Below are 26,288 nucleotides of genomic sequence, written 5' to 3'. Positions count from 1 at the left end.
AAGAAAAATCCATGAAAGGCAACTAAACACACAGCAAGCTCTAGTTCAGAAATTCCCTGAGCCATTGATTGCTGGAAGCTGAGAAAGGGTCCTAGGGATGGATCACTGCACAGTTCTTCCCTGGGATTGTGCTACTGGGCACTGCCTGAAGGACATGCTGTTCTAGTCTGACCCAGTATGGCCTTTCGCATAGTGTCATGTTAAGATGTCGTGCAGAGAGCCTTTAGGAAGAAAAGAGAATGGGAAAAAAAAAAATATCTCCCTTCAGGTTAACAACTTGCAAGTTTTTTGGTTTCTGAATTAAAATCCTACTTCGTACCTCATTGTAATTCAGATTCTTCTGGCCCATCAGCTTCCTTTGGAAAAGCATACACCCTGGACTGAACCACAGCCATGGGCACCTGCCTGCAGTGCCCCTAATTGGATGAAGGCTCACACAGTGGCTGACAGTAGAGCACTCGTTTTCAGTAGTTACAGGCCTCAAGTTTGCTTATGCTACAAGATGCATTTTTGGCAATGAGTATTTATCTGCTATTGGGCTGGATCATCATTGCTAAAGAGGAGAAGCTGGTTTCTCAGTTAAACTGAAAAAAGGAATCAAATGAAGTGCACACAATATCTTACTCTGACGGATATAAAAACATAGCTTACAACAGTGAAAAATCATTAATTTTGTGCACAAGAAGCAAGTCCTGCTGTTGGTTAGAAGAGGGAGATAATAACACCAGGTCATGGGTTCAATCCCCATATGTCATTCACTTAAGAGCTGGACTCAATGATCCTTGTCTGTCCCTTCCAACTCAGAAAATTCTGTGATTTTCTAAGACACTCAGAGTCCTGAAGACTTCTCCTTGTGCCCTAATTTTTTTTCACCTTGACCTTCTTGAAAGAGTGGATGAGTCATCACTGGCACATTTGATGAACATCTCAAAGTGATGGAACATGTAGCTGCTTTTAAACATCTAATAACTTAGCTAGGTTTAGGTAGATCTGAACAGACTGTTTCCTGGCTGAATTTACTTATTAAATTATTATCTTAATAAAGCCTAATTTTTAAGTTACAGGACACAAAATAATGTCCTGAAAAAAACTGAGAAAAAAGAAAAAAACATTAAGGCAAGATAAAAAGCATAGCAGCAACAGCCACACAAGGTGATTTGGAATTTTTTTGAATTTTAAGGGGGTACAGGAATGTTTTTTGTGATTTTCCTTTAGAGGAATGATTGGGGCCATTTGATGTCCTGGAGTCTGGCAGACAGCACCTTAGTTCTTGCAGTTTATCATTATGTAAAACCATGTTGCCCAAAACCATGGGTGGAAATAAATTAAGTTGTGAAACGCAATGAACCAATAACTTTTTCCCAGTTTGAAACACATATGTCTGTTTTGTGAATTAGCTGGAAGATTTTTTTTTTTTGCTAAAAGCACATTGTGAGTGCTCTAAAAATACCAAAATAGTTGTCTCACACCAACACCTCACTCTGAGGCCTCTCATACTTCCCCAGAACATGGGATTCCAGTTTCACTGAACATCTTTAGTACCTCTCTCTTTTTAATTGTAAGAGTCAATTCTCCTCCTATTTGCAATAACTAACATCCCTATGACAGCCATTGCTTAGATGAGAAGGCAGCTCTAGGAAAGCATTTAATGAACATTAATTGCTTCTTAATATGATTTAGCTGCTGGAAACGAGAAGGCTAAGCTGGCTCCATGTGACCAGCAGCCCTACAGGCACCTCCACCAGACTCCTTTTGAGATGCAATCCTGCTGACCTGGGGGGCAAAAGCCTTTCATGGATGATAACCAAGGCTGCATTTTGCTTTTCCAAATTAGCAGCTAAGTAGGGCTGTAGGAGCTCAGTAACAAAGTCATGATGATACCACCTGACTGATTAGTGATCTCTTCCTTCTGTGCAAGCCAGCAATTATCAATTCCTGCTGACTTCAGAAGCTAATGGGAATCAGAGGATGGGGGATGCTGCCAAAATGCAGCAGCTTCCAGCTGTGAGGAGGATGACAACATGGGACAGACTCTACGTACACTGTAAAGTCTCTGTCTTTTCCTGTGCCATCTTCAGCACCTGTACCTTTATAATTTTGACCCTCTACAGTACATTACCTGACACCATCACTTCTGATATGGCAACACCATGTAAGAAAAACTTGGTCTCTCGAATCCAACATTCCTAAATTTGAATTCTGATTCACCATTGATTCTTACCTCAGCGTTTAGTAGGATCACTTAACCTTTCTACTAAGCTGCTGTGACAGAAAATTAAGTCTGGTAACATTTAAAGATACTGTGACAATCAATCAATACATGTTTGTAAACTTGTTAGTAAACAACAAGCACCAAGTGCCAAGTCTAATCTAAACACATTCAGTTTATAATCTTCCCATTTTCTTTGCAAGAACTTTAATATGACATAAAGATTAACCTTCTGATCTTGGAAAAAAAATCCTTACTGGTATTATAGACTAATGTTGGCAGCAAACCTCTAACTTGAAATATTATGTCCTCAGTGGCATCACTAAATTTCCCATGGGTTAGCTGACAGTGATACCTCAGGACTCACAGGAAAACTGTATTGCAGAAGGAAATAACAGTGAGGGCAAAAGCCAAGTATTTTTCTGGACTGTAATTCTTAGTCTTCTTTCATTCACTAATACTACTAGGCTTTTAAGATGAAATACTTATTGTTTTACATAGGGTATTTAATGGGTATTAGAAAATAGCTAATGATATCCACAAACATAAGCAGGAGCCTTCATGTTTCACAGAGGTGATGGGGTATTGATATTTCTAATATCTGCTGATCAATATACACATACCTTGAAAAGCTTGACTGTTGGCCTCCGACTTATTTGTATACAGTGTCAACTGGTTTTATAGGATAGACCCAAAGCAAACTTTTGGGGAGTGGTGATGAATCACCTTCCTGTTGCAGACATTTACATTCAATCAGAACAATTCAGAAGTTTGCTGGTTTGAGATTCAAAACAATCTTCTTCAAGGCTGCAGAAGTCTTCACACTGGCTTTTAAGTACCTCAAAGCCAAAGACAACTGAGCTGTGCTCCTAGGGGAACTGTGCAATGAGCCAGTCAGATACCTGCAATCCCTTAGGACGTCAGTCAACTGCTTCCAGCTCCCTCACACCAGCACCCACAGCCCTGCTCACCAGCAAGTCAATAAATGCCCCAAAAATATCATTAGATGTTTCCCTGCATACCCCATCACAATCACAGATGGTGCTGTGCCGTTCCTTTGGTGCACTATAGGCATGCTGCTTCTTATTGTCACATCTAACCACACACAATACCAAGTCTGTGTCGTTTCATTAATACAGTTGCAGCAGAGCTCTTATTTTGAGACTTTCTAGTTATTGTTTGATGAGCAGCAGCTCCAAAGCTAAGGAAATGTTCACAGATACAGAAAACATGAAGGATAGGGAAGAATCTTCAAAAACAAAAAAACAAGATGTCAGCTCATGATTGAAAGGCTGCTGTAAGTCACAGCATCTCTTCTACCCACTTTTAATAAGGTGGACCCAGTTATTTGCACCTTGTCATCTTACTAGGTTTCTCATACCAGTGGCTGGCTTGTGAAAGCAACACTGAATGCAATTTCAGGTATAAAGATACAAACTTACTACAGAAACATTTCTTTACCAAAACCACGGCAAATCATAGACTCAGAACATTTTGGGTTGAAAGTGACCACCTACTTCCAACCACCCCTCACCATAAGAAGGAACACATTCCCCTAAATCAGGTTGATCCAAACTGGCCTTGAACATTTCCAGGGATGGGGCATCCGTGGCTTCTCTGGGCAGTCTGTTCCAGTGCCTCACTATGCTCACAGTAAAGAATACTTTCCTAATATTCCATCTAAACCCGTCTTCTTCAGTTTAAAGCCATCTTGCTTGTCCTATCACTGCATACCCTTGTTAAAAAGTCCCTCTCCAGCTTTCTTGTAGGCCTCCTGCAGATACCAGAAGGCTGTAATGAGGCCCTCCAGAGCCTTCTCCAGGTGAACCACGCCAGCTCTCTCAGCCGGTCTCCACAGCAGAGGTGTTCCATCCCTCAACTCTTGTTCATGGCCCTCCTCTGAACAGGTTCTCAGCCTTCTTATGTTGGGGGGGCGAGGGTGGGCAGAGCTACACAGTGCTCCATGCAAGGTAATTTCCTCCATAATATACATATTTTTATAACATACCTTTTATAAGACAAAACACAGGGCACATTGACTATTATTTTTTAATTCAGAGAAAGAGCTGTTGAAGCAGCAGCGGCTTCACTACCCCAGCCACGGGGCAGGGCTGCCCGCCCTCGCCGGGCAAGCCCCGCAGTCCGCGCCCGCCGCCGTCCCGCACGGCGCCCCTCTCCCCCATTAAAGTTCGGACAGTTTCCAGTCCCCCGCTGGATTTCCGCCCTGGACACAGGGAGGGGCTCCGGGAAGCGCCCCGAGCTGCCGCCGGCACGGCCCGTCAGCAAAGGTCGCCCGGGGCCGCCCTCACGCCGGCCGAGCGCGGCCGCCCCCCGCCAGCACCGGCGGGCCGGGCCCGCGGCGCGGCGGGAGCCGATGGCGGCGGCGCAGGGCTGCGGGCGAGGGGCGGAGCGCAGAGACCCTGTGGCTGCCATGGCCGCCTCCCCCTCCCCGCAGCCTCCCTTAAATACTATGGGGCCGTAGCTGCGAGGGGCGCCGCCGCTGAGCGCACCATGCGGGCTGTCATCGCCTTGGCCGCGGCGCTGGGCAGCCTGCTGCTGGGCGGCTGCCTCCTGCGCCTGGGCGGCCAGCAGCCCCTCCGCGCCAGGTAGGGCGGCCGGGCGGCCTCGCCCGCGCTCCGGAGCCGCGGGGAGGGCGGAGGAGCGGGGCGAGCCCCGCGGGGCGCGGCGGAGCCTGGCGGGTGCCCCCGGCTCGCTCTGGGCTCGGCGCGGGTCGTGGGCAGGAGAGCGGCGCCGGTCGCGCCGGGTGATGTGCGATCACCGGCGGGTCCTGACAACTTTGTTTTCCCGTCTCGCTTGGCAGGGGCTGGGAGGAGGACGCAGGAGTAGCGGCTGTCACGCCGAAAGTGGTGCGAGCCCTCAGGTCTCCCCTGACGCCCCTTCCTCGGACCGAGAACAGGTACGGGCTGGACGCCCGCAGGTGGGTCCGTGAGGTCGGGTCTGCAAAGCTGAAATTCCCTTCGCTCCGGTTCATTCTTGCTTTTGTTTCGGCAGCTTGATCAGAGAGAGCGTTAGAGATTATTAGAGCAAATGGCACTTTGCTGTAGCTATTGTGAATTATTTGCTCATGTTTTTTTTTTGTTTTTTTTTTTTTTTTTAATTGACGGTTGTCACTATGCCGTTGGTTTTGAGCCCCATAAAATATTGCATAGAGCAATTTTGTTAGTGTACGATGCAAAAAGTGCCTGCTGAATGACACATTCCAGGTATTTTTTTATTCTTCTTTCCAGGAAGGTGGAGCTGGGTAATGCTGTTACTGTTTTTGTAATCTGTATTTAGTTAAAAATACAGATTTATCATTTACAATCCATAGGGTGAAGGCAAGGCATACGAAGCCTGTTTAGTTTCGGGTTGGTATTGTACTTTGTGGGAGCCCATTCACTTGATCATGTGCATTGACCTTCTAGGTCAGTGTAGATTTTTGCTTTACAGCCTGTTATTTTATACTGTGAAGTTTAATATGGAGATACTTTGTAAAGTCAGCTCTGAAACGTTGTGAAACATACAGGCTTCAATAGTAATGACTATTGTTTTCATGCTCTTGAGTCCCCAGACTGTAGGAAAACTAACAGTGCAGAAGATAGTGGTGTAATCCACACATGAGATCAATACTATGTAAGAAGTAGTTTTGAAATATTTTTGTTTCCTTCTTTTACTTTATATGGCATTATTACCTTTGCAGTTACTATGACTATATGTTAATATATATTATGGTCAAAATATATATTATGGTCAAAAATTAGAAAGAACTTAGAATTGGGTCTTTCACAGAAACTATGGTGTCCTGGTTAAAGACAATGTGTTAAAGACAATGGTGACAGTGCAGTTAACCTTACTGAGGCCACCGTCTCACTCACTCTAGCTGAATTTGACAGCCTATGCTTTCCCAAAGTGAATGCAAGTGATGTTAGCTGTAGTAATGATTGCAATGTACCCTAACAGTGCATTTCTTAGATGCTTCTGATGAGGTAGCCTTGTGCTCTCTTCCTCAATATTTAAAATTTTCACAAGCTGTATGTTTATAGCGTCTTTCAAAGTTAGAGTGAAAGAAAAGGAACAGAATTCTGCAAATGTTCCTACATGGTGTTATGAGCTTCTAGCTGCTTCTCTTTTGGTCTCATTTTTTCCCTTTTTGCTTTTTTTTCTCTTCTTTCCCCCTCTTGATATTGTTTCTTGCAGTATGTATTCTTCTGCTTTTCTTTTTTTGTAGCCATTACTCCATTCTTCACTCTGTTTTGGGCTATGTCTGTGGTTTCCCCCTGGCCCATCTCCTCACACTCCTCCCTGCTACTTTCTGAGCTGCATCTCCTTTCATTCAGCTCTCTGTGTTATACCATGGAGTTGAATTTACTAGAAATGCTGGCAGAGAGCACTTCAGAGAACAGTCTATTTCCCAATTAGTACACTCACAACTGGAGCGATGAAAGAAACAACGCATACCAAAGAGGTCTGAAAATCCATGACATTTTTTAACCTCTGTAATAGGGCAAGTGAGACTGTGATTTTAAATATGTATTTTTCCTTATTCTACTTGAAGGATTTTGGCACCAATTTGAAGCTTCTTTTTGTCAGACTGAAATTGTATTTCTTCATGACTAAGTGGCTGCAAAAGTGTGTCAAGTAAATAATTCATCAAAGAAAGTTTCAATATACTCAAGCCTCTGAAACCGTAGTGTCTTTGGAGAGATGTCTTGCCAGCTGAATCCAAGAGTGGATGTGCTTTCTCACCTGAGTGACTATGCTCAGTAAGCTGGCCTGACAGGAGTTTGTGGCTAATCAGAAAGGAGAGAGAGCTGCTGGACTGGACTGACCAGGAGCTGTTAGTTCATCCAGAGAGCAGCAAGACTGGGCAGGGATCCATGCTGGAGGGGTTTGATCCAGACAGCAGCTGGACTGGGCCTGGCTGAGGGCCATGCTGGAGATGTTTGATCCAGAGAGCATCTGGACTCATTCAGGGAGTTCAAACCAATCCCTCAGTGATGGAGATGGATGGTCTGGTCAATAGGAATTAGATTCCAATGTGCTGTGGGGAAGTGTGGTTCTCCTAAACAACCCTGATAACTTGAATGGCATTGCTCTGTTATTGGCAGCAATGTCCTTTCCTCCATAAGAGTATGAGGATGTGCATGGATGTTTCCAGGAAAGGAAAAAGAAATAAAACCTAGGCACTATCCTTGACCTCTAAGTAAAAGTAATCTAGACAATCTTCACAGTCACAAGCTAATCTTTTTTGTTATCATTATTTTCTTTGCTGTTGGAGGCATATGTGTAACCAGACATCTCCCAAAGAATCTCTAAGGCCCTATTATTCTGTTACCTTGCAGTATTGAAAGCTAATCTGTTCTTCTACTTTGAGCAATTCTTTTAAAAGGATGAAACTGAAGGATGAAAGGATGAAAAGCAGGGGATTGGATCAGACTCTCTTAGATATTTAGGCAGCTATTATGTGCAGCAGTGTTTAAATACATGGTGACTAGGCAGCTAAAGTTCTCTGGAGATCTGTGTCTAAGTAAAAACCTTGATGATGTGGTTTGTCTTTTACAGGACACTGCTTACCCCTTTTTCTTGTTAAGCCTTAGCTAATTGGAGCAATGTGACTGCCTCTACAGTGCAACTTGCACATCTAGTTTTAGATTATTTCACAGCCTACTGTGCCTCTTAGTAGGGTTTCTTACTGAAAATAAAGGCCACTGTTAGTAAGATATGTCTATTAGTCCCCAGACTTGTTCATGGAACCAGTATCACTGATACTGCAGTAGTATGTTCTCTGGTAAATTCTCCTATGTCTCATACTGTCCTCTCTATTTTCAAGCTGTAACTGTGAGTACAATTTATATTTTCTTAAGTACATAGTTCTCGTATTTTCAACACTACAATCAGAAAAAGAAATCTTGCATTTTCCCCACCTTTAGACCCTTGGTCTTCCCTCTCTCCTTTCCTCTCTCCCCACCTGTGTTTGTGCAGGCATATTTGTTAATAGTAGAACAGAAGGCTCAATACTGCTAGTGCTTACCAGGGGAAAATGAAAATAGTAAGAGAAGATAGGTAGTATTTTCCTTGTTATGAGGCCTAGTGTGTACTAGGTTAAATTTAGGCAGAAATTCTAACTCCTATTATACTACCCAGGAATATGCAGCAGATAAATAATGCCAGGTCCTGCAAGGGAAGTCAAAATAACACTATTTATGTATACTTTATATAAAAGTTACAAGGCAGAAGTACCCTAAGGAACTGACTACCTTACTCTGTTAGTCTGTGTTGCCAGTGTTAAGGCATTCCTTTACTATTTCCCTAGCTTGCTTTTTGTCTTTGCAGGTCCAAGGCAATCACAGTGTAAACACCACTGAGGTAATTGAACAGTGGGAGAAAGTGATTGAGAAGCTATGTGTAAACAAGTTAGTATTAATACAGTGTTCCATAGTGTTGATTTCTCCAATTCCTCTCTCAGCAGCAGATCTGTATGCAGGCCTAGGAAATAAACAGCTATACTTAATTAACAATGCTACAGAGACTTGTACATTCTGTCTACTGACAAAATATTGCATTCAGGCAGTCAGAAGGGAAAGAAGACACAGGCTAATACCACAATTACGGAGTAGCCTAGTGTATTGCACAAATAATTTGCTGTGGTTTAGATTAGTCAGCAGTGGGGGTCCACTTTATTAATTTTACTGCTCTCTTAATATTTTGCCCCTTCATTCCCAAGTGATGCATGCAGACATATTTTAGGAGCACATTTTGAACCCATGCCTTATGTATTAGTTCTGTCTAAATGAATAGGTGTTCAGCTGAAAGCTGCTGCCAGGACACATTTATGTTCTGACAGTGGTGAAAGGTTTCTTTTTACTTGGTCCAAGTGAAACTGCTCTGTCATTCTATTGTGTGCCCTTGTAACATGATTTTAGTGTAAGTACCTTATTCTTTTCACTTCACCTACCATGAAGCTCTGAATGTTGCTTGTCATGTACCTGTCATGCAGTTTATAGATTTTATAAATAAAAAGTATCTGTTGTACATAACCCTGGTGAATGCACTGGAGGGTTTTTCAAATAATTTAAAGATGCAGTTTGTGTAAAGACCAGATTTAGCATTCTTTAGATAAGCAATACCTCTATAGGAACTTGAACAAAGATAGTAGGATCAGTCCCTTTAACAGTTGTTGTGATTAATGTTTCAAGACAAATTCTTACTCCTGTGGTTTTATGAAGCCATTTTTATAGTCCATTTCACCAAGCATTTAAATTGTGTATTGCCTTATTAATCAAGGTGTTGTGAACTTTAAAAGCATCACTATATTCTTATCATCTGATTAATTAGAAATAGTATCAAAGACAGCACTTAAGAGCACCCTTCCTATGGAAGTATGGATTGTGGGTTTTTAAATAGTATTCAACTAACAGATGATGATATTCAAATATAAATTAGTCCCCTCAAGGGAGAGCTTAAGACAGAAGATATTCACAATCTGGATAATGCTATTCAGTGCCATTTTGGTAGACTGATAAAAATGTGCAATTTTGCCTACAGAAGTTATCCTTTTTAGCTGAAGATGCTGAGCTGGAGCATGTTTAGAACTCTTGTGCCCCTTCAGACAAGAGCAAGAAGCTATAGAAAAGAGCAGCAACTTGTTCTGCTGGGTATGGAGTGAATAGCCAATGAGTGGGATTTTCCCATACTTTAAGTGTGGATTTACTAGGAAAGTGAAATCTTTGTTGCTTTTACTGCTGCCAGATGGTTCAGGTCTGAGAAATTTTGAATATCTCATCCCACATTCTTTGTTTCTATCTGATTTTGAGGGACATCTAGAGTAGTGACCTTTTAATCTTTGTGTTACAGTATAACTCATAGCACCAGTTTTTCCATCTGCCTTTTTTCCTACCTACCATTCCTCCATCTTATGCTCATCCCATTTTGCTACTCTGATAACTGGGGTTGAGTTTGGTTTTGTTTTTAAAGGCTGTGCCTTTGCTTTTCCTGCCTGTACCTTTCTGCTCCCTCAGAATACTGTCTTACTTGACATACCCCTCTGGTGATTCCCTGCAATAAGGGTCCCTATTGCCTCAGGACTGAATGCTGCAGGAGCAGCAAAAGGACTTTCCATATAATTTCTGTCTAAAGGTGGATTCCAATCTTGTCTTAAACAATTTTACAGTTTAAAGATCTGCTTGTCTTCCTGAGAGCAAGATATAGAATAAAAACGTGCTGATAGATAAGGCACATGGTCTTAATCTACTGTGGATTTATTAAAGTACAGATGGTGTACTTCCTGAGTTTCTAGAATTACCATAGGAAGTATGTGGTCCTTAAGCTGTTCATATATGATTAAAAAAACCCTGTTTTTCAGATTTAGTCCAATATGATTGGTTAAGCCCTAGGGAAAATACAGCTGAAATTTCCCTATATCATCAGTTTTATGAGTTCAAGCCAACAGAATGTTAGTGCTTCAAGTTCTCATTTAGCTTAGTAGTTCACAAAATTAGTTGAACGTAGCTGATATCTGCGTTGATAGGCATGTTACTGATTTCATTACAGAAGCTGTAGTGCTGCTCTAAGTAGTGAGCAAGACTGTCATCCTCTGGGTCAGGTAAATTCATTTAGTGGTAAATATTGCCTTGCACAATTGTCTGAAATGAGCAGAAATTTAATCTGAGTCTGATGTCTGCACAACTTTGCCGTGAATAATGCAGCAGAAGTCTGGACTGCCTCTTGCACACCCATCTTTATCTAAATGCAAAAAGATTTCACTTGTGAAGCAGAGGCCACTCTGACAGTGAAACAGAAATTCAGAAAATTAAATTTTAATGGAATGAGTTTTACATCTCTTGCAAATAAAATGTTTTCATTTTGTACCTTTTGCACCACATAAAGTAGGTTGAGTAAATTTTATGTATAAAAAGCTGCAGAAGAAGCATTTTGGTGATCTATGATGTGGCTGTAAAAGTGATTATGAGGCTTTAATGACAAAACAGAATAGGGAATTATTTTGTTCTTTCTTTTTTTCTGACTTCCTCTTTTTTGAATTTTTCAAGTCTTGAAAATGATTGCTTAAAAACAATTGCATATTAAAAAATGAGGCAACTTGCTTGCCAAGATCTTATGAATTTTTAAAAGGACTAAAAGTCTGTGGAGTAAAGCTTGTATTTGAGAGAATATTTAGTCATTGCCCCACAGATCTCAAGACAAAAAATAATAGGAAGCTGTAAGGACTTATAATAGTTGTCTGCACGGAGTTATGAAAGAATGTTGATGCTTTGCCACTTTGCTAACGCACCTCGCAGGGAGCTGATCAAACCTGCCTGCTCTGCCTTGGGCATGCACCTGGCAGCCTTCACATGTTAGACAGGGTCTCTTCTGGCCAGCTGTGGCTCAGAAGGGCTGAGGCTGCTTCTCAAATCAGCATCAGCATCTTAGGTTTTAGTTATAATGAAAGGCTTATTTGCAGCAGTAATGTGTTCTTGGCTTATATCAATAGGTTTTTTTTGTTGTTTTGGTTTTTTTTTTTCTTTCTATTTCTTTAAGATGCTGTTTAGGCAGCTAAACTTTTGCCTGTAGCCATTGCTCTTATTTTAAGCTGCAGCTGCAGAATAAAAATTTGATGTAACTGAGTTACAAGGAGCAAGAGAGAGGAAGCATAATGTAGTGCTAACTAAATTTCTTTGAGAACTGGAAAGGACCTACCTGGTTGTTCTAGATAGACAGAACCATTCAGACCAAGCTGCAATAAATTTGTGTACATAAATTTTGTAGGTAGAATATTTGCTAGCACTTGCTGTGTGAGATCTGCAGAGTTCTTAGCTCTGAACTGTGTGCTCTGAGAGCCTTCTGCTATTTGTATTTCACTCCTTGAGAAAAAATGAGATAAAGAGCTGTATGCAAAGGCAGCCAAGGAGCTCTCAGTAGGCAGTGCCAGCTGTTACTATCTATTGAAGTCACTGCAGAACTGAAAGGATAGAGGTTTATGTTGTGTTGTCTTCTGTTTTCCTCAACAAGGGGCATATAGACTGGATACTTCCTCAGGGGCACTGAGTGTATACTGGGAAGAATTTATTGGTAGTGGGAAGAAATTAAGAGGGCTGTTCTCTCTCCTTGGCAGCCTACATCCTGTGGGAATTGCTGCTAGTGGTGACTAACTCTAAAAAATTCATGGGCAATGGAAAGAAGAAAAAAAGGTGATTCTTTCCTTCCCTGTCAGCTATGACCATGAGAGTCAGTTCAGTAGCAAAATAAACAAGCATTTATTCTTCTCTTTCTTCTTCAGTCAGTCTTCTTATTTGAAGCGTTTAAGAAGAGAAGGCTCAGGAGAGACCTTATTGGTACCTGAAGGGAGGGTGCAGAGGATGGAGCCAAGATCTTCTTAGTGGTGCCCAGTGATAAAACAGAGGCAGTGGGCACCAGCTGAAACACAGGAGATTCCCTCTGATCATCAAGCATCACTTTTTAACTGTGAGGTGACTGAGCACTAGCACAGGCTGCTCAGGTAGGTTGTGGAGTCTCTATGCTTGGAGATATTCAAAAGCACCTGGTCACAGTCCTTGCTCACCCTCTCTAGGTGGCTCTGCCTGAGCAGGGAGTTTGGACTAGATGACCTCTAGAGATGCCTTCCAACCTCAGCCACTCTGTGGTTCTGTGGCTTGAAATGGCATTTTAGCCAAGCAAGGTCTTCAAAATCAGCCTGTCAGAAATCTTGTTGCTAAGGGGTCTCCATGTTGTAGGAGATAAAGGCAATGGAGTTTTGATCCTTGTCAGTAAAAGCAGTGATGGCTCAGAAGCAGAAAGCGAAGCAGGAAGGCCTTTCTCTTTGTGTGTGACTGCCTCTGTACAGAGATGTTTCAGTTGTTCTCTAAGAACTGCACACAGTGTCTCTGTCTTCTGTGTTTCTACTTCTTTGGGCAAATAGGATGCAATATCCAAGGGATCTTGTAATGAATCAGTGGAAAGAAGCAAAGAGGAGGGGGAAGTGACAGGGAAGAACACGGTTAAGGGCAAGGAAAATAATGCCGGGGAAAAATCTTTATGATAAATAGCAATCCACAGAGTGAAGGCTGATGCTAGAAGAGGGTGATTGTATGAGGTTGGACATAGATAGAGGATGAACTGAGGTGAATGGAATAAGACCTTGGTATCTCAGTCATTTACTAATTTACATCTCAGCCTTCTATAACAGCTGCCCAGAGCAAGAGGACCACACATGGAGTTTGATGAAAATAAGATAGGAATTAAAGATCACTATCTGGCACTTGCCTTAGTTCCTTTTACAAATATCTGATCTTTCTGTGTAAATAAAGAATAAACAAGGCAGGAAGTATGCTTGAGTCAGTAAGTTAAGGTCAAAGATCCACTTCACCTGTGCAAATTTTCTTTTATATATTATATTCACTATGAATATTGCATTTCATCAAAATTTTAGGAAATCACATCTGCTAAATATTTTACTAGAGAATATTTTAAATATCTTCAAAACTTAATGTTCAAGATGCTTTCAATTTAATTTATTTTTTTAAATTACATTTACTGATTACAGTGTAAAGTGGAAAATATAATTCAGACTATGAAATAAGGTTATTTTAAAGAACCAAATACTTTATAGTGCCTAGTAGAAAACTCGCCTTTAATAATAGGAGCTTCACAATAGAAGTCCATAAGATTTGTTTGGTAATGTTTCCAGCTAAATCAACGGTTATTAATCTTATTGTCATAGCAAAGTAAATGTGACAACATTGGTAGAATATGTTCTCTTTTATAGTTTATTGCTTTTTCACCTCCTGTTCCCCTTAAACAGGACAACTCATAATAAAAATGGAATTTACCAGTTTGAGCAGGCTTCAAAATGTAAAGCAATTCAGGACAACATTTTGTCATCATCTATCAAGAAGAAAAGGTAGGTGTTTGCTATCCTTTCTGCTTTGTTTGTTTTAAATAGAAGGGTAAAAGATTGTCCTTTTTTACATAATTCTTGGTTTATTAATGTGGAGCTATGCAACAGAAAGCTAGATTTGTTCAACCAATGTTTGCTGTATTTTTTCTTTTACATGGATAAGATTTATTCAAGGTGGGATTTTAACTTTTTTATTTTTACAATACAAGATTTCTTCTTGTCAGTTAACAACATTAAATTTCAAGTTATTCACAAAAATATAGAGTAGAAGTGTGGGGTATAAATTAAGTTTTGAGTGTCTTTTCCCTGACTGGTGAACCCTCCTCCATTTATGAGCAATTTCATTTAATGATTCTGTTCAGCATTGCTGACTAGAGGAAGTTTGGAAATGTACTAATATAAAGACTTGCTTGTTAGTTGCATTATGATTATAAGTCCACAGGAAACTAACAGTCTAATTTTAGACACATTGGAAAAAAAACACCCCAAATTAATTTTGGGTTTCAACTTGCTGTTCTGTATTTTTCTGGCATGTAGAAAAATCCAACTTTGATATCAGTCCTGCTCAAATTCCTTGTCACTTTTCAAAGTGTAAAGCTGAGAAGCAGCCATTGTTTTTGACATGTAACATCTTTTCCTATATTGATGCACCAATAAATAAAACATTGAAAGTAAGAAAGGCTTCCCATTAGGACTGAGTTGCAGCTTAAAGTGGATGGTGCCCTGCTGTCCTTAAAGCTGGGAGTTTCCCTCCCGACTCCCCTCCATTTGAGAAGATAAATGGAATGAGATAAAAGATGAGCTGGAAATAATTATATGGTTTTCCCCATTCAAAATACTGGAGAACTCAATTTTTTCCTTAATGCCAAAAAAAACCATTGAATGATGATTTGAAAACTTACTCTCCTTTCTGCCTGCTCCTCACTTATATATTGCATTTAAAGATCTTTCACCTCTCTTTAAATCATCATATTCCCAGCATTTTGTCTTTGCTCTTATTATTACTTCTTTATTTATTTATTCCTTTCCCCCCTATTTATTTATTCTTTTTTTTCCCTTCTTTACAGCCTCTTCTCCCATCAGTATTCCACCTCTTTCAGCAACATTGTCACTGAAGTTTTTATTCTTTTGAAAGGTGCTAGAACACTATGTTACTGATGCACTGATAGTGAGAGCTGAAACATAGACTGGCAGAGAACAAAGAATGCAGTTGACTGAAAACTTGAGTGATTAACACCAAGGGAAAGAAACGAAGTCACTATACTGCTTTCAAAATCTACTTACAGCAAAATAATTGCTGTTGTTTATCCCACACATTGCAGAGGTTTATAGTCTTTGGAGATAAGCTCTTCATATTGAGAACATTTTGGAGCTGAGGTTATGGGAGGAACTTTACAAAGTACAAGACCTTTATTCTGTGGTTAAGGAGAAAGGTGCTGTACCATTTAATGGGGCAGAAGATGAATTGGGCAGGTAGGAAGAGAAACAGATGCTTGGGAAAAAAAGGAGCAAGGGATTGCTTTTTGCCATGAATATTGCAGGATTGACCTTCACTTAGAGGAGCTCCAGGGACTCTGTTGCTTTTTCAAGGTGTGACCCATGGCTGTGGTATATAAATGCTTTATATTGCAGTTCTAGACCTGCAGGGACATTCTGGACACTTCTGCCTCTTCAGTTGAAAGGAAGAAGAAAAAAAAAAATACTGATTTAAAGTTTGTCAAATGATTTGATAGTAAGAAATGCTGTGTAACTGGGAAGTTATTATGGCCAAGTATGTGCTGCTGGTGACAAAGTGTGAAGTGCTGAGTTTTGCTAGCAGTTTTCCATTATTATTCTAGAGCAAGCCCTGTATACAATCTCCTGAGGGTTTATAAAACTGACTTTTTTTTTTTTTTTTTTGGTAGTGTTAAAGTGTCCAGAGGCAAGACAGAGCCTCCCTTATTTTGCATTTCATGCCACAGCTTTTCTTATTTGTTTCCATATTGAACATAAACTGCTTAGTAGAAATGTATCCTTTTTTCACTCCTGCTGCTCAATCTTCCTTCTAATTCAAATACCTTTTTTACAAGCTGGTATTTAGTTTTAGCAAATAACCAGTGAGACTGCATCTGTCTGTTCTGACATTTTACCTGTTGTCTCCATACTATCGCTACACTTTTGTCCTTGCTCTTGTCCTTTTGATATCTGCCAAAAATTAGAAGATACTAATACTTTGTCAGTGCTTCGACTGTGAATAGTAATTCCACCTTATCCACTGCAGTTAACATAGAAGGTCACTTCTTACCTGACAAATACTCTGGGGAAAAAAATAAAAACGCCTTCCAGGTGTTATTTGTTAGTCAGGCTCATATAGTATAAGTGAGTTTCCTAGGACAGCAAATTATTATAACGGTTGTGGTGCAGTTGGCAGACAAAAACATGACAAAATACCCCATGTTTCATTCATTCACTCTTCTCAGTACTGTAATCATTGTGTTGTCCAAGTATTTTTATAGTTCAATTTACCTGAGCCTTTTTTATCTTAATAATAAAACCCTTTTAGCATCAGTGAATATGTGCTGTAGGCTCTTGGGTGCCAGTGGAAATATATGTAATTGCCAGCTCCTTAAAATGGAAGAGTGGAGAAGATGACTGTCTGGGTTACAGCAGAGTCATGAAATGATTCCCTGATAACCTGAACTGATTCATTTAGAGAAGTGAATCCCCAAGCCTCCTTTAAAGCAGGAAATGCTAAAACTGGCTTTCTGAGAGGAAAACAAAGTTTCCTGGGCTGCAAACCCAGCTGCAGCAAATCCCAGAGCTTCATGTTGAGTCTTTAAAAAATTATTTCTAGGAATATTGTCTGTGTTGGAGTTAACTTCATAGAAACCTTTTACTGGTGTGAGCAGATGCCTTGCAGAGCTGCCACAGCTGGGAGCTCCTGTCCCCCAGGACAGCGTGCTGGGATGTCTGTGCTGCCTGTGGCACTGTGCCAGCTGGTAAAGACAAGTTCTGACAGACCACAGTGTCTTTGTAAGTCACAAGAGGAGAGAGCTAAACTGGATGCATAGGGTGAGCATAGTTGGTGTTCTGGCTTGTAAAGACCTGGAAATGGTGCTTTCCTATGTGAACTGGTGATCTTGGATACCTCCCAGCAAGAGCAGTTCCATCCAGTAGAGACAGCTGTGGAAAGGCTGCAGTGTTCTTGCTTTGTGCTTGGTGTTTTTACCCTAAGTGCATTTTCTGTTACAAGTATGAGAGGGCCCTTACAGTGAGTGCCTATGTTTCCTATGAGGTCTCAGAACTAACATTATGGATTATGCTTTCATTCTTCTCCCTGCCAAATGCTTCCCTGTAACTTACTAAAAAACTGTCAGTCCATGCAATTTCTTTCTGAATAGATGGTAATTTTTCATTTCATTTCTGACTCTTATCTTCGTCTTATCAATGTCTTTAGGCTAGAATTTACTTTTTCTATATTTTTTTTTTCTCTTGGGTAACGAAAGCATAAATAACTCTTCATGGTCTGTTATCCTATTAATTTCTAGAATTTTTTGTAAGTTCAAGCATCTAAGAGTGATTTCTTGTTTATATTAAGGAATGAAACCAGATGAGTTATTCAACATCAGAATTGGCTATTTTGGTTTTGTGTTTTTATCTCACCTTCACCCCACAAACACTCCCTGCCCTGTATTCCTACTGACACTTGTCTGACCACATAGTGACTCAATTTAGGGATCAGCTTCAGCAGGATGGTAGTTACATTTTCTATGGCTGCAGTTCCAAGGCTGATCACATACCAGCAGGCAGCTGCCAAAATAGGAGGGCTTTGATCCCTGTTTGTCCATTTCCATCACTATTTGCTTATACTGGCTGTGGTCTTAGATGGAATCATTCTTATCTGGTTTAACACAATAAGAAGAAAATGTATATGCATATCCTTTTCCTTCTGGATTATTTTTTTGCCCTGGTACTAAAAGTGGCCTATGAAGGCATTTGGCAAGTGCAAAACCTGGCAAAAGAAATACAGGGGTGGAGTGAGGCAAGTACCCATAGTGACACAAGGCAGTTGGGCTGGGAGGAGAAAGAATGGAACTGCACCAGGTCAGATCAGCTACAGCTGCAATGAAACTAGGTTTTTTTCTTCTTCTGCCTATTGAGTTCTCTTGAGTTGTGAAGGGCTCAGTAGAATCAGTTTAGTCATAAGCTTCTAGTTCCATTAAGAGTTTGCGAAGTGTGGAGGATGAAACTTGTACATGTTGTCACAGGTGCAAACTTGAGCCAGAGATCGGTTTTAATGCAACATTCCTCTTAAAATTAGAATTTATTTTCCCATGTGGAAATTGGACATGATTTTACTTGGAATAGGATAAACGAGTTGGCTTTAGCAATTGCAGTCATTTTATGAAGCAAACAATCTGTTTGTTTCAAATGTGTAACAGAGAGAAGGAAGCTTTCAGATAATTGACCTCTGCTGCTGCAACCACAAGAGTGTTTTTATATATTGCTTTTTATCAATTCTTGTGTTCCACTTAAAAACAATTGACATTTCTTGCAATCCCAACTCTCATAAAACTGTTCAAAATAGACACTTCTGAGTGACAGCTTGAATAAATTCATGATGGTTTGGCTTGACACTAAGCCATTTTTATTATAATAATACAAGTTAGTTCTTGTATGGAGACTTGAATCCCATAGAATTTTAGTCATGACATCCATACCATCTTTTCTTCCTATTCCTCCAGTTATCTTAAGTCAGTTTTTGTTTTTTAAAAACCTGTATTATGATCCAGGCTCAAATGGGAGAAGTAGTAACATTGAACATGAAAGCAAAAAATGTCTTAATTCGTTTGACTTTCATGTTACAAAGTATTTGACTTATGAACAAATTTAAACCTCTTTAATGGATTTTCAAGAGTGGAGAGCTTTTTGGTTATTTGTAGCAATGTAACCAAAGTTCTGGATCATGTAAAATAGTAGATTGTTTTATTTTACAAACAGTTTAAAGGAAAAATTACATTTGTAAATATTGGTCTATTGTCTTTAGATGATTGAGCTTTGAGGACTCTGAAGTAAAGGAAAGAAAAGGTGTAAGAAATGTTATGTTTCATCTTGGCCACCAAGAGCCACATTTCAAAATACTTTTAAGGTTGAAACCACCAAGTACGAGGGAATTATTTATATTATTTTGGAATTTTGCACTTGAGATGATTTCTAATAACTTCAAAGTGTTTATAGTTATGTAAGTTTGAAACAAATGTACTTTTGAAACTTTCTGAAGTTCATTAGGACATCAATACAAAGAAGAGATGTTTAATAGGTCATGCTAGTTAAATGAGGATAGTGCTGTTACAAATTACAAAAATAAAATAGGTCATGGAATTTTAACAGCAATCTATTATATATGCATCATGCACATTATTATTAATAAATGCATAATTTGAATGTTTTAAAAGACTGTTTCTAAATATACATACATATGTATTCTAGTGTTTGTTGCTGTTTCTTTTTTTAGATCCTCAGAAGATTATTATCTTCATATAGTCACAAAACTGCAGAACTGCACCTGGGTAAGGAAACCAGAAGAATCTACAAAATTCAGGTAATTTTCATTGTCTCATAGAAAAACTGTTTACCCTAGATTTTTCTAACAAGCCATAAATTTAAATATTCCCTTTTAAACAGATAATTTTGTATTGCTTGTAATAATTTCTATTAATATTTTGATGCTGCATCTCTTCTTGTTTGTTGGAATTTAACTGTGCAAACTGAGTAGAATAAAAGAACTACGTAAGTAATTTCATCTATTTTCACTATAATGAGTAGTAAACTAACTTAAGTTAAATTAATTAAAATATTCCTGGCATAAACCCTACAGTGTTAAAAAAAGTATTGATAATTCTATTTTGTCCATTTGAATTGGCACTCTGATAAAAGGCTATAATGAGGCAGTGTGTTCCTTACCTCAAGACTATTGCCTCTATTGCAGAAGTGCCCACGGCACTCATTAGGTTTGTCACTGCATGTCATGGCCCCTGAGCATGACAGCACATTATTCCATCTGTCCTTCTTTGGGATGGCACAGAAGGACATGCTCAGTAGGGATGGTGAGCTCTGAAAAGCCTAAACTCTCATTTGGAAATCGTGCTGGTTCTAAAAAACGGCTTCACTGTGCCATCTCTACTTGCTTCAGGGAAAAAAGCTCTCTTGATTTATATTTTTACATGGATCATAATTAAAGATTCCGTCATGATTGTTAAAAATAAATAAACTGACTTATCTTCCAACTCTTTGGAGTTAACTAGCATTGAGAGCTTAATATCCACGTGCTCAGCATGATCCCTTCGGAAGAAGTAGTTTTGGGTTGGGGGCGGTTAAAGGGTTTTGTGCAACATAAATTGCTGTGTTTGCTGTGTATCATAACTGACTAATGGTGTTTCCCAAAGCTGAGGTAGGAGTTTATACAAAGTTAAAGAAACTTTGTAATGACTCAGGCCTCAGCTGTGCACAGAGCTATCAAGCATGATAAGGAGCTGTAAAGCAGCCCATTCCATCTCAGAACAGGCAAGTGTCTTGCACAGAGTTGACAGGAGATAAAGCTGCTCTTACCTGCTCCCCATCCTGCTACATTTGGGCATTTTCTTTTCCAATCTGTTTATTTTTTTAACTTCCCTTCCTTCCAAATGGACCAGCTACCACATACCAGCTATTTGCCACTGCTTCTGCTGTACTAGGTGTTTGAATCAGTGGCAATGTAGCCACACCTTTGTCCAGCCTGATTTCTTCATTTATTACTTATATAATCTCCCCTGCACTGGGCCAGCTTCTACATCTTCTAGGGCTATGGGAATCAAGCATCTGAAACATATAAGACTCAAGTACAGGATGCTTGCTGTTCCTTGTGCTGTCTTTGGCTTCCAGCAAGGAGTGTGGGTCATAAGTAGCCAAGGTAGGTTAAGCAACCAATGATCAAACTGGAAAAATTCGAAAGGCAAAACTGTCGGATGCACTAAGCTGCCAGAAAAGTGTGGACTCTATGTGCATTGAGGTGATCTTACTAACTTTAATTTAGGTCATATACCAAGCAGAAGAAAACCATCTTTTAAAATCCATGGTTCAGCACAGGCTGGACAAACTTGTTACTGAATCAACATTCAAGGGCTGTGCTGTTATGGTTTTCTTGGGTTTTAACATCCAAACTAGCTGGAGTGTTAGCTAGTTCATATGTACATAACCCATGCTGCAATTCTGATGACAGTACTATGTATCCTGTTCCTGAAATTTGATCTGATTTGATGTCATCAAAGATTTCCATTGACATGACTAAGGACTGCTGCTTTGGTGTAGGGCATTGTGAATGATTATTTTACAAAGATGAGTACTTTTGCATAAGTCTTGTCTTTCTTTTCATTCTCAGTCTTCTCTGTTGGTTTTTTTTGGAAATAGGATATTAAAATTTTACAGTTGTCCTTAATCCATGACCATACTGGAGATTTTCAAGGCTCCTAGCAGTTGGTCAATAGAGTCTTTAAAATAAAAAGATTTTTAAAAGAAAACCAAATTTTATATAAAATTTTCTGGCCAAATCTCCATGCTTACAGCACTTCCAAATTTATCAGACTTAAGCCTCCAACTAGCTTTGGAAGGGCACTTTAGCTGAGAAATGATACATTCATGGAGCTATGGGGGTGAAAAAGTTATAGAATTGTAGTGAAATAAATGAATTAATAATCACTGGGCAGTAGATCTCTTCCCTTTTTGGACTTAGCCTAGTGTCAGTAATAGCTGTGTAATACAAATATTTTACAGTCTGAAAATCTCATTAAGTAGGTAGATAAACACACCCATTTGCAGAAGAGGAAATTAATCTCTGAGGGGCTGTGCAGCAGAAATTGGGTACTACAGCCAGCCATCTTCAGCAGGAGAAACTTAAAGCTGTGTCACATTATTCACCTGCCAGTGCCACCAGAAGTTTGCCTGCTCACAGGACTGCAGAGAAGCTACTTGACTTCTTTTCCTGTTTGTCCATCTGTTAAATGCAGTGAACGCTTAGATGCTTCTCAGGCGCGGCATCAATTTTATGACATCTCTCTATTATCCTGAAGTTCTGAAGAACAGGCATGCATATTTATAAGGGATTTAATGTCTTATGCTTCAGGGCATACACTAACCTCTAATTAATAAGGTTCAAGAGCAGCTTCTCCTGGGTAGTTAATTTTTCAGAGAAGCTTTCCTGTGTTTTGCTTTGCAGCTTTTGCTGCTGGCTTCCAGCATGCTGCTAGTGGAGTGAAGGAATATGTGATCTAAGCCAGTAACTCCTGTGTTCCTAGAAGACAGCACTGTGTGCCAAGGAGTACACATCCATTCTCATTGTAAGCTGCTCTCCCAGAAGATCCAGGCCGAATAAAAGAATATAAATTAGAAGTGCAGTTCAGGAAAGAAATACTTGTCTTTTTATTTGGCAAAAGAGTTACAGCTGACAGCCATGTCTGGCACAAACTACAGTGTTTTTGCCAACTCACTGTTGGAGAGCAGGGTGCAGGACTCCAGGCTGACCCTCTACTACCTGGCTCAGCTTTGTCATGCAGCTGTGCAGAATGTGTCCATTTGTTGTCAGAGGGCTGCTCTTTCCCAAGTGGCTCCCTCTAAAGCTGCTCTGCTGTGCTGGCTCACATGCTCTTGGCTAGGTTGCTCTCTGGCAGCGCTCACTGGTTCTTGACGGCTACGTGATGTTTACACATGCATTTCTCAAAATCAGGGAGAGTAAGGAAGCAAGTACAAGCCATGATGTTCTCTTTAATACCTCCCATTTCTCAGTCACTCTTCTGTGGTTGATTTTTGTCCAGACTCTGTCAGGGAACCAATCTCCTGGCATTTCACTTATTTTAGTGTCTGTAGTGGTGACATCAGCATTGTCAGACATAGGCTGCCCTCAGAGGAGCAAGTGCAAGCACTTCGTTCATTGGTCTTGAAATCTAGTTAAGATTTATTGTGCCCCACAGTAGTATTTGTCAGTCATTGGTGTAAGTAGCATCCTGCTGACAGTGATTTTTGGAGTCTTACTCCAACATTTACTTCTAGAGATATATAGAAAACATTTTTTATTCTGGCCTTTCCTTTATAAAATGAATCTTCTCTTGACCTTTAAAAAATTTATTTTGTTCATTATGGCTCTTCAATCATCTAGCATCTCCACATTATGCCTTTGTTTCTAAGACCACCTGAATTCTTTCTCCCTTTTCATATTTACATCACCTCTAACTTGTTTTAGACAGAACAAGTGCCTTTTCTGTAAGGGAGAAACTTTGTAGAAACTTGGAAAAGTGGGGGAAATAATCTCACAGCTGCCTGGAGAGATCATCCTTAAAGGTCTAAGGAAAAAAACTGTACTGGGTAGCTTTGTCTGCAAAGGATCTTCTAGCTACACTCAGCAGAGTCTCAAGTTACCTAGGTAACCTGAATATTAATTATTATATTAGTATTCTTCTAAGGTTTTCTGCTTTAAAGAAATATTTCATTACTACAACAAATTACAGGGCCTAGTTAAGTGCAAGCTGTAATTGTTTTTTACACCTCCACATGTCTATGCTTTACAGACTTTCAAGCTTATTTTACTCTCATTTGGGCTATATACCGACAGTATCAAATAATCTGCAGATTTCCAAAGTAGTTGTGACTCCAGCTTTTGCACAAAGCTACAAAATATTTAATACAGGCCTCAAAATGAGGGGAGAAAGGTTGAGCAGATGCTGTGTTTCAGAGAAGCCTCTGAGCATTGTATTTCTGGGCTGAATGAGCTTGAAGCTTGTCAAAGCAATGCAGCAGCACCTCAGGAGTGGTATCACACTAAAATAGTGAGCTGTGGGGACTGGGCCCTCTCCCCATGGAAAGACCATTCCAGACAAACCTTATTTGCATCTTATAATGAAGAGAGAATCATATTCCTAGGTGTAAAACACAGTTTTAAAATTCTTGATTTTACACTGAAGTCTAGCTGGCAGAATGCTGCCCCCAACCAAAAGATTTTTTTTTCCTTTTTAAAGGAACATTACTATTTTAAAAAAGAACATATATTCATAAAAAGAAGAGATAAAAAATAAACCATTTTCCATGTCCTGTTATTTTCCCTCTTCCTTTTTATTCTATTTGACCTCTATTACCCTTTTCCCACTTTAATATCTCTTCTCAAAAGTGTGTGTTAAATATTCCTGCAGATTATAGAATACCATTTCTTGAAGAGATTTGTTTTGTTGCAAACTACACTCTAACCCATATAACAGTATTGGTTATCACATCTGTGTACTGCAATGAACATCAGCTGAAACACAAATAAAATACACTGTAAGGTCAATTTATGCTTATATAAGCTTGCACCACCACATAATCAATAGCTTTTCTAACACTAAACAGATCAATATTTCTGCTGTAATCTCTGAAATCTTCCAATGTACAAAAAAGTACACAGAACTCAGACTGCAAAGAGATTAAGTACATTTGCTGGACAGATTTCATAGATGATATGTAAAATAATAAGTATATATTCAAAGATAAATTTTATTTCAGGAGAGAAAGAGATGGGTGGAGAGATAGTAATTAGTGACAGTTTGAAGCAAGGCTTGAATCTTTTAATTGGTGTACAGACTATTATATACTTTTCTAAAGGATGGAGGATTCCTATAAGTAGAATCTAATTTTGGATTAGATTCTACTTATAGGAATCGGAGCTAATTATGTCTTCATGGCAGACTTTTTAAATAGTCTTTGGTTTGAAAATTTTATTACACTTTTTACATATTCAGCCTTGATTTCAGATTCAACCCTTTTGGCTTTCTTTGTCTTAGACATTTATGATGTTACTTCATTTATAGGAAGTTCAAGGGCTGTCAGTGTAGCCTTCCCCTTCAACATTACTGTTTCAGATATCAGATTTAACCATTTTTGTCCTAATTTTGGAATATATCATAATATGCCTCATTGCACTTTTATTGACACATTGACTTGTATTGACAAGAGCCTGGACATACCTGTGTCATGGTCTAGATCCCTCAGTGCAGTACAAAAAGATAATTGCTTGCTCATTATAAAATACTACAGCAATGTACATAGATAAAAAATAGTCTTCCTTTTTGTGGTTGTGCCCTTGAAATTTTGCTGTTACATAGTGGAATTTTTTGTGGGTACTTCTACTGTCACAACAGTCTGCAGTATGAAACCAGAAAGTCTTGATGTCTTTACATATACAGCACAATAACTCACATGAACTAAATTATTACAAAGATGTAAGCTAGGTAAACTATTAAAACAAACTTAACAAAACTTTTTCTGGTTTATAGTCATCCACGGACTTTTGTCACTTGAATGTTTTGCTCTTTGTTCAAATGACTTTACAAGCTGTGCTGTGATGTTCACTTAGCTCACAGGAGTTACAGCTTTAAATATTTGCTAGTTTTACTTTGTGTTTGATTCTCTTTTATGGGATTTTTTGTGTGTGTGTGTCTAGGGTAACTGAAAATCCACAAGGAGATACATCTGTGTAAGCATTGCTGGTGTCAATAATGTGCATATAACAGGACTGATATGATACTGTTTTTGCAAACAAACATTCACTTTTTAGATGTTTATAATTGGTGACTTAAAATCAAGTAGATTTACACCATTACTGGAAAAAGTTTGTCTTCATCACTATTAAAATATTTCAGTTGTTGAAATTTTGCATTTTGCCTAGGTAACCTCTTCTAGTGTGTTTCCTGATACTGAACTTAAGCTTTCTTTAGAGCAAATTAAAATTGTTTTCCTCACCCTTCCCACCATGGCCTTAAAGGACAGTTGAGCATTTATTATTTTAACAATGTTTTGAATATTTTGATATTTTGACAGCATCTTTCTCCATCCATTTTTCTCCTCCTCCCACCCCAGTTTAGTCCAATGCATAATAACAGTGAAATACTTCATATTGTTCTCAGCAATGACAAATGCCCTCAGGCCACAGATCCACAGGCACTGGTGTCATACCAAAGCATTTTCAATGGAAAAAGTTTGGTGTAATGGGAAGTTTTTAAACTGAAGAAGATTTTTACATAAAGACAAATTTCACACTCATTATATTTTTCCAATATCACTCAGAGTAAGGGCAGTGCTGGCTTTTGAACCACCTGAGAGAGTCTGCTAAGCCTTGTCTAACCACTGATTATTTTAGCCCTTGTGGCT

General features: G+C 39.3%; 1 protein-coding gene across 3 annotated transcripts in view; it reads left to right on the top strand.

Moving 5' to 3' along the window:
- Positions 1 to 4,603: 4,603 nt before the first annotated feature.
- ST8SIA6 (ST8 alpha-N-acetyl-neuraminide alpha-2,8-sialyltransferase 6) overlaps positions 4,604 to 26,288 on the top strand; it is a 45,429-nt gene continuing 23,744 nt past the window's right edge. The window contains exons 1-4 of one of the 3 annotated variants that reach the window (XM_021551698.2): positions 4,604 to 4,815; positions 5,031 to 5,126; positions 14,007 to 14,105; positions 19,597 to 19,683. In XM_021551698.2, the coding sequence (XP_021407373.1) occupies positions 4,721 to 4,815; positions 5,031 to 5,126; positions 14,007 to 14,105; positions 19,597 to 19,683 (377 nt within the window). In that variant the 5' untranslated portion in view covers positions 4,604 to 4,720. Of the gene's footprint in view, positions 4,816 to 5,030; positions 5,148 to 14,006; positions 14,106 to 19,596; positions 19,684 to 26,288 lie in introns of all 3 variants that reach the window. The other 2 variants (XM_021551697.2, XM_021551699.2) reach the window with 2 other exon arrangements.

Source organism: Lonchura striata, chromosome 1 (genome assembly GCF_046129695.1).
Source record: "Lonchura striata isolate bLonStr1 chromosome 1, bLonStr1.mat, whole genome shotgun sequence".
Classification (NCBI taxonomy): domain Eukaryota; kingdom Metazoa; phylum Chordata; class Aves; order Passeriformes; family Estrildidae; genus Lonchura; species Lonchura striata.
This window is presented reverse-complemented; position numbering and strand designations above follow the sequence as displayed.